This window comes from Anastrepha ludens, chromosome X (genome assembly GCF_028408465.1).
Source record: "Anastrepha ludens isolate Willacy chromosome X, idAnaLude1.1, whole genome shotgun sequence".
NCBI classification, from domain to species: Eukaryota; Metazoa; Arthropoda; class Insecta; order Diptera; family Tephritidae; genus Anastrepha; species Anastrepha ludens.
The window spans coordinates 56884116-56893690 of record NC_071503.1 but is presented as its reverse complement, the minus strand read 5'-3'; the positions used below and the strand labels follow the sequence as shown (position 1 = coordinate 56893690).

General features: G+C 36.6%; 1 protein-coding gene across 1 annotated transcript in view; it reads right to left on the bottom strand.

Annotated features, from left to right (window-relative positions):
• Positions 1–4619: 4619 nt before the first annotated feature.
• LOC128869175 (plasma membrane calcium-transporting ATPase 1-like) overlaps positions 4620–9575 on the bottom strand; it is a 151028-nt gene continuing 146072 nt past the window's right edge. Inside the window, exon 16 of the mRNA XM_054111686.1 lies at positions 4620–4682. Within this exon, the coding sequence (XP_053967661.1) occupies positions 4635–4682 (48 nt within the window). The 3' untranslated portion in view covers positions 4620–4634. The remainder of the gene's footprint in view (positions 4683–9575) is intronic.

The following is a 9575-nucleotide window of genomic DNA, read 5'->3' as shown; positions in this document are numbered from 1 at the left end:
AACTAAAAAATTTAAATTTATTCCAGTTGAATGACAATGAGAGCTGCAGTGGACTTACTTTTTTTAATATACACTCCTAGCCGAACTTTGTAGGAGAAAGCATTTGAAAATCATTGCACTGACTTGAATCTTTGTGTAAGTAATAAGATAGAGTCACGGTCAGTCAGTTTTTGGAAAACGGGCATATTGATGCAATCGGTCGAGTGAAAAGAAGAGGAAGGGAAACATCGTAATGAGTTCTAATTGAAGAGAACGATGGCTTTGCTGGTATACACAAAAAGGATGCGACACGAAGCACGTGCGTTGTCGAACTGTCTTTGCCTTTATATATATAAAAAAAAAAAAAAAAATAATTGGCGCGTACACTTCTGTTAGGTGTTTGGCCGAGCTCCTCCTCCTATTTGTGGTGTGCGTTTTGATGTTGTTCCACAAATGGAGGGACCTATGGCAGGAATACACTCGGAGGTTTGCCATTGCCTGCCGAGGGGCGACCGCTATTAGAAAAATGTTTTTATAAATTTTGCTTTCACCGAGATTCGAACCAACGACCTCTCTGTGAATTCCGAATGGTAATCACGCACCAACCCATTCGGCTACGGCGGCCTTTATATATATATGTTTATATAATTGGCGCGTACACCCGTTTTTAGGTGTTTGGCCGAGCTCCTCCTCCTATTTGTGGCGTGTGTCTTTCAGTTTCAAGCCGACTCCGAACGGCAGATATTTTTATGAGGAGCTTTTTCATGGCAGGAATACACTCGGAGGTCAGCGAGGGGCGACCGCTGTTAGAAAAATGTTTTTCTTCATTTTAGTGTTCCACCGAGATTCGAACCTACGTTCTCTCTGAATTTCGAATGGTAGTCACGCACCAACTCATTCGGCTACGGCGGCCGCGATCGTCAAGTGGTTTGGACCCTACGTTGTGTCTTTGTCTTTACGTCTTCGAAATTTCGTGGAATTAAAAATTTCAAATCCGTTCCTTTTTATTCTCTCATAGAAGATAAATACTTAATTAAGATATATCCTCATGTATGGGATTATCCAATTAATAAAAAATCTTCGAAATCAGTAATATAGCCGTGAAGTTAGAAATATACTTTGAAACCAGAACGCTGCCTTTTTTGCTGTAGTGTATCTATGTTTACATATACATTTTTCTGTGCGCCAGGTGCAGAGCTTGCTTGGCTGCGTCTTCTCAGCGGGCACAAATAAAAAATTGTATTTCCCGAATTATCAACGTATTTGGATTGTTGAAATGCTTTAGACTTTGTTTCACCGAAAATATAAAAGCTATGAAAAACCAAAAATACAAACCCGAATATCAAGTAATCATTGTAGTCTAGCCTAATAAGGAACAAATTTTCACCAAAATACATCCATTTTTGTCCACTGTTTATATTGAGCGTTTACTCTTTGTGTTTACGAGCAAAACCATCGTTGGTCGCCTTTATTACGCGAAACGATGATTTGCGTATGCTCTTATTTTTATAATATTTACTTTATGTAAAAACGAGACGGACAGTCTATTTGAGTGGAAATAATTTTTGTTCGAGACTCTATGCTTAAATATAGATTTATGGACTTTGAATTATTGTATATTTATTGGATAGGTAAATAGGTAAACACATTTACGTGTACTAGCTACAAAACGCTACAAAAAGCATTCAATAAACATTCAAAGCAACATCCATCTTTCACAGCATGATTTTTTGCGTTTTCGTTTACTTTAACATTCAATTGTGGCAAAAACGGATTTTTTCTATTTTGTTACTGCACTTTTATCGCAACCCAGCATCGACATGACATATATAAACAAAAAGCAATTGGTTTTCCAGTAATGCTTATTTTATATTTTTTTTTGTCTTTTAAATAGTTTGTTATCACACCAAATCAATATAATAACTTTAATCGTATTTTAACAATTAAAACACGCGAGCAAACGAATGACATTCGAACATAATTTCCCTCAAACACGCAATGGACAATTCCCTCAAACCCAAAACCTGCAAGCCCATTTTTGTCTTCGGTGGCAGACAAGGATTTCAATCGACTGAGATTCACAACGAGAGAAGCAAAAACACTTACATACATAAAGCTAGCCACGTTACGTCAGGAAATCAACAGATTCCTTCAAATTCGCTGAGCCGATTGGAGCTTTGCTGTTGGCCACACCTTTCCGTTCTGTACATTATGCGCTTTGAACACACGTACATACGTATGTATGCATACTATCAGAGGATGTTAATGGAATGAGAAGGTGCAAATGTTACTATTAAGAATTTTTAGTGCAATTGAGATTTGAAAGATTTGTAGTAAGGGAATTTAGCACACCGAGTTTATAGACACCTCACTGACTTTTGCCCACACAAAAATTAGAAACACCACACATCTTTCACCTCGACACACAACACATTTCTCACCTCGACATTAAACCAATTAAATTTTTACTATTTTCGTATTTTTGAAATAATAAGCGAATACGTAAAATTTATTACATTTTTTTTTTTTCAATTACATTAAAAAAAAACGAATTAAAAAAAAAATGAATAAAAAAAAGTTTGCGCCGGGAATTGAAATCGAGTCTAACATGTGGCGAGGAAAAATAGGCGGTGCGTTTATTATTTTTTTTACCGTTTTGTTACTTTTGAAATGATAAGTGGATACATAAAATTTATTACAAATTTTTTTACAATTACATTAAAAGAAAAACAAATTTAAAAACGAAGAAAAAAAATTTGCGCCGAGAATTGATGGCGAGTCACATGGGAACAAAAGGTTTGTGATGTCGACAAAAGGTCTGCGTTGTGAACAAAAGGTTTGTGATGTCGACGTACATAGATATGTATGTGCGCGACGCGAATAAGTTTTAATAAATTCTGAAAGTAATTCATGAAGTTTTTCATTACATATGTACATTCATAAATGAACGTATACTCTATATGTACATAAATGATGGTATATGACAATATACATAATATGTATGTACATGTCAATAGGAGGTATTTGCATTCAGAAAAAAAGAACGGTTTGAGATAAATCAACACTTATTTTATATTGTATGTCAATTTATAGTTTATGTATTCGACAGCATTTACATACATATGGATGTATGTACATTTGTATATGAAAAACAATAATGCACAAGCGCAAGAACATCATCTTCCTTTCATACATATGTATACATATGCATGCATGCCCAATAACCTTGACTTATGTATGTACACATGTCATAGCACATCACATTCTTACAAGAAATCAAATACACATACACACTAGTGAACGAGTTTATTCCTAACAAGTGCAAAAATAATTCTGCTCTATGTATGTATGTATATATACCCACTTTATGTCCTAGCATATATGTACATATACATATACCTACTTGCCTTCTAAACTTCCTACAAAATAATTGTATTCATATGTTACTACATCCACGCACGTTCATACATTCATGCATATATGCGCGAGCACAGCGCTCCCTTCTTGCTTCCGTGTACTTTTGTCTTTCATCAGTCGATATTCCTAATACTGTACTTACAAAAACACAATACTTTGATAGACGCAAAAGAAACAGCAAGCGCAACGCGATGGCCGCTTTGCCACCACACATTCTAAAATGTTCTAGAACACAACAAAAACACATCTAAGCCTAGCGACTACAAAAACAAAATACATTCGTAGACGCAGTCGCAGCGGCCATGATTCTATCAGCGACGGCGCTGAACAATTTAGAACAAAAACAAAAAGTTCATTCATAAGTTCGAGCTCATATTTTAATTTCATTCATAAAAAGAGCCGCCCATATGCCAATTTTCGCGACCATTCGAAAATAGTCAATATTGGAATATTTCGCGTGGAATTATTGGCCAATATTTGATAAATCTTGAATTTTTGTCATGTCGAGTGGCCACGGCTCCGTATGTACATATGTATGCACCCTTATATGTATGTATGTAAATATGTCTTCTAACTGTTCGACAGTCGCGAATTAATGCGACTTAGATTCCTTGAACAATTCCAGCGAATCACACATTTCTGTCCGCAAAGCCGCATATATGTACCCTATGATCAAAAAGTCCTGGAAATGTTTCAATAAAACATAACAGAGTTAAATTTCAGGCAAATTTATATTATCTCCTTCAAAAACTGACCCGTCTGAAGCAACACACATGTGCCAACGTTTAACCCAATCCTCCAAATAGCCCCGGTAGGCCGACATGGCCTTCAGCTCCTTCGTCGTATTATCTTTGATCGGTGCGATGGCGCGTTATCATCACGCAAAATCCTAGAATTGTTTGCTCACATTTCCGGCCGTTTGCAACATACAACATCTCTCAAAGGCTTCAAAACGGATAAATAATATTCTTTATTGACTGTCTGGCCCGATGGAAGGTACTCATCGTGGACTATGCATTGGCAATCGAAGAAAACAGTCAACATCACCTTCCCGGTTCTTTTTGCTCATAGGGTATACATATCCCATCTTTTCACTGACGGACAAGAAGGCGGTCGCAGTTGTTGTTTTTTATATGCATACATTTTGCATTCGTTGAAGGCTTGTATATATTTATATATATTTATATACATACATATGCGTGTATGCGCGTTTGGCTTTTTGGATGCATCCATGGATATTAGAAGATTTTCTCATCAATATGTGTGTGTAAGTAGTTCAGATTTGACTAAAGAGATTAAATATAGGAATGCATATTCATATGATTGCCTTTATAGCTGTTTTACATATAAACCAATTCAAAAGAAGTATGAATAATGTTATACTCGTATAGAAAATAAATTTCTAAATAACAGGTATTAGAAAAACCTGAATACACTACTAATTAAACCAAATACAAAAAATTAAATAAAAATATCGAAAAAAGAAAAATACTTAAGGGACTTGAACCTGAGTCAAATATGGGACGATGCACTGCATACCCGACACGTCTTTCACTATTGCGCTAATCTATAATTACTAATGAACTCTTCTAAATCAGTCATTTATTCGATTCGCAGTTTTATATGCACATATTCTGCGTTAGTTGAAAGTTTGTATGCGTAATTATATGCATATGTATGTGTGTATGCGCGTTTGGTTTTCTGGACGGATATTATTGTAGAATGATATTTTCTCATCAATATAATTTGGATTTGATAAAAGAGATTAAAGACATACATATGCATGTACATATTTTCTGTTTTGATTGATTTATATAAAAATCAGGTCATATCCAGTATGAACTAATATATTTTATACCGAAAAGAAATTTCCATTTATGAAATAATATACAAAAAAAAAACAGTATTTTAAAGAAATTTTAATTAAAATAAACTCAAAAACTTTACCAAACTTTCCTGGTTTGAATTGTAAAAAAAAATGTGCAAGGAAAAAAATATGACTTCAGGACTTGAACCTGAATTAAATACGTGCCAAAAAACAAAACGAATAATTCCGCCGACTTTAGCTTCTGCCCCACAAATTAACCCATTAAATCCCAACCTTATATAAAACAATTTTTTTAAATGCGTTTATAAAATGTTTATTGAAATAGTGTAATTAAGCTCCTTAAAAAAAAAAAACACGAAAAAAAATCAAAGAAATGCATTTTTTGGGCTGTACCCAATCGAGTACAATGGGATAATATGTATATACATTGCCTGTATATGAAAATATTAAATAAAAAGACACTTTCAAAGACTTCCTTGGTTATTAGTTCGGTTAACAGTATGGAAGTTTTTGAAATATTCTCTCTCCACGCAAAGGGCTCCATTGCATAACTCGCAAATCCATCGAATTCTTTGGTGACACTCCCTGCACCTCAGCTGATTTGATATCCTTTTGGGAAAATGGTTATATGAGGAACCAGCTATTGTTGCCGTTGTCGATCGTTTTGAAGATATGTCCCGGATATTATAATTGCGTAAATAAAATCGCACAATTTCACTTTGGTATTGCAACAAGTCGCATTGACTCTTACTTGCCATTTTATAAAGCTTCCATGCGTTTACTACGCACGAGCTTATCATTTTGGTGAAAAGAGGCCACCACCATTTCTTTCCTCTAAACTTTATATTGTAAGTATTCAAAGCTTGGTCGTGGAGGTCAACTCCTCCCATTCCTGAGTTGTATTCCGCTATCAACTTCGGCTGATGGGCATTCACCTTGCGCCTCTCTTGTCTTGACCATCGTTTGACGGTATGTAAAGGTTCAATTCTATCAAAGTTTGTTCCCACTGTCACAACGCTATTGTCATTCCACTTCACAAAAAGTATTCCTGAGTCAGAACACCTACAAAATTTGATACAAAACCACTATTCAAATAAATCATTATGATAAACTTACATAAAATCAAGCTCTCCTCGTTGCTTCTTTTGTAGTTCTTTGTTCGTTTTCAGAGGACATTTTTTGGTCCGCCGTTCACGAACAGTCCCAGTAGCCTTAAATCCTTGTTCTTTCAAAATTCTAAGAAGGTCATATGACGTAAAGAAGTTGTCGAAAAATACGATGTGATCGGTCGGATGTGGAATATTTGCCAAAAGATCAAGGACGCCCCTTGAACCTAATGGGAGACTTTCTTTCTGACGTTCAACCGTTTTCGCACCGCAATATGTGTCGAACTCATATAAATAACCACAGCTACTCGTGATCATCCAATTTTTGAAACCAAAACGAACTGGCTTACCTCTTATGAATTGTTTTGCGCACTTGTTATTCTCTTTCTCCATTTTGGATTTAGATCTTTTGACAACTTTTGCCTTTTTTGTAAGCTTGCAAGTGGAATATCATCATCACTGTCAATGTCACTGCTCAAAAATAAGTCAACTTCGCCCGGAACATCCCTTGGAATATCATCACGCATTATATTATCCTCTTCAATGTCCTCCTCATCTGTGTCACAGTGGGTATTTGGCGGTATAATAGCGAAGTCGAAGTGACTACGGTCGCTTGATTCAATATAGCCGGTGGCCGCAGAAAGGTTGTGAAACCTCTTTCCGTAAAATTTGTTTATATCCATTACCAAATCTACATGAAATATGCACACAAAATATATATTAATGTTCCCATTGTACCCATGCGAGTACACTGGAATTTAAACCTACCGAAATGCACTTTTCCACAACTTTTTTCGTATTTTATTAAGTATATTTAAGTATACAAATTATATGTATTATGAATATTTCAACACTGAACTTTTTCCGTGATAACTTAGATTTTGTCAAACAGAGAGCTTATTGCAGACTAAACCATGGAAAGAAGAAAAATAGCAAACGTGCACGCAAATACAAGTGAATAACGAATAACGGGACTCAAAAAAAAGAAGGAGAAACATGTGTATTCTTTTTCGACATGGCTCTGTATTATAAAGTAGCGAGTACATTTAAAAATTTGTAAGCGTTGGCTTTTGACGTCGTTTCGAAAAAGATGCTTTTTCTGTACTCAAGCGAGTACAATGGGATCAAATGGGTTAACTGCCGCGCGGCCTTAATCGCAAATTTATTCGCTTAGCTGTGGGCATGAAATAAGTCGAATCCCTTAGTAGTGTGGCGAAAAATCTTATGAAATCCCTTAGTAGTGTGGTAAACGCAGAAAAAGTCTGAATTCCTATCCTAGCGTGGTAAGTAAATTTAGAAACCCTCCACCAGCGTGGTAAATATCTGCAATCCCCCACTAGTGAGATAAGTTGAATTTGAAAATCCTAGAACTAGAACGTTTTAGAATGTGTGGTGGCAAAGCGGTCATCGCGTTGCGCTTGCTGTTGCTTTTGCGTCTATCAAAGTATTGTGTTTTTGTAAGTACAATATTAGAAACGTGTATGAACGTGCATGGATGTAGTAACATATGAATACAATTATTTTGTAGGAAGTTTAGAAGGCAAGTAGGTATATGTATATGTACATATATGCTAGGACATAAAGTGGGTATATATATATACATACATAGAGCGGAATTATTTTTGCACTTGTTAGGAAGAAACTCGTTCACTAGTGTGTATGTGTATTTGATTTCTTGTAAGAATGTACATACATAAGTCAAGGTTATTGGGCATGCATGCATATATACATATGTATGAAAGGAAGACGATGTTCTTGCGCTTGTGCATTATTGTTTTTCATATACAAATGTACATACATGCATATGTATATAAATGCTGTCGAATACATAAACTATAAATTGACATACAATATAAAATAAGTGTTAATTTATCTTAAACCGTTCTTTTTTTTTCTGAATGCAAATACCTCCTATTGACATGTACATACATATTATGTATATTGTCATATACCATCATTTATGTACATATAGAGTATACGTTCATTTATGAATGTACATATGTAATGAAAAACTTCACGAATTACTTTCAGAATTTATTAAAACTTATTCGCGTCGCGCGAATACATATCTACGTAGACATCACAAACCTTTTGTTCACAACGCAGGCGCAGAAATAAACGCTCTGCGTATTTATCCTCCCCACGTGACTCGCCATCAATTCTCGGCGCAAATTTTTTTTTTTTCGTTTTTAAATTTGTTTTTTTTTTTTAATGTAATTGTAAAAAAATTTGTAATAAATTTTATGTATCCGCTTATCATTTCAAAAGTAACAAAATAATGGTAAAAAAATAAGCAGTCGAAGAAATAAACGCACCGCCTTTTTTCCTCGCCACATGTTAGACTCGATTTCAATTCCCGGCGCAATCTTTTTTTTATTAAGTTGCCCTTTGGTTGGGCACCTATTGCGGCGCGTCCCAGGTGGTGGATAGGGTACGCCACAGTTATCTTCTGTGGTTAAGTAGGTCATAGCCTTGGTAAAAGCCTACTCGCGAACCAGCCTAGTTCTCGTCTACCAACAACTATAGTAGGGGGAACAACATGTAGTGCAGTGTTACTGCACGCGTGCCGTAACTGCCATAATTGCTGGCAGTGACCCATATCCACTTCGGTGGAAGGCGAGAAGCCACTCGTATTAGTAGGTCATGTCTCTGCTAATACGAATGGAGTAAACATGGACTCACGGGGAGAAGGCCACTTCCTTATATCAAAGGCTACCAATCCAAGGTGGAACAGCATACGCCGAGGGATGCATGGCTTAGGGTGAGCTAAGTCGCTAGTATGCGGACTCTGGGGCACCTGTCGCACCCCAGTTTAAATTCGACTTACCACGGCATAGGGCTCTGGCGTAGCGAACCCCATTATTTCCCTACGAATATCTCTGGTTACGACTGCTGACTCGTCAGCTGAGTGACCGCCCCGCAAAAATGAACAAAACTAACACAAAACAAACAACACAACAAAAAATTCCTTCCCGACGCGGAAGACCCGTTGGCTCCACCAAACTTATGGCGGGGTCAAAAACCACCCCTTCGGTGGCTAAAGTGCTCACTAAGAGCAAGACCGTCAAGGAGACACCACCGCACTCCCAGGTGGCTTCTACTTCCTCCAAAACCGACTCGGCTGCGGAGAACCCATTGATCACCAAATCTGTTTTGCCAGAAACTGGGAAAACAAGTCGGACAGAAGTCTCCAGAAAACCCATCCCTCCTCATCTCCGTCGATACAGAGATCGAAGACGCGCCAC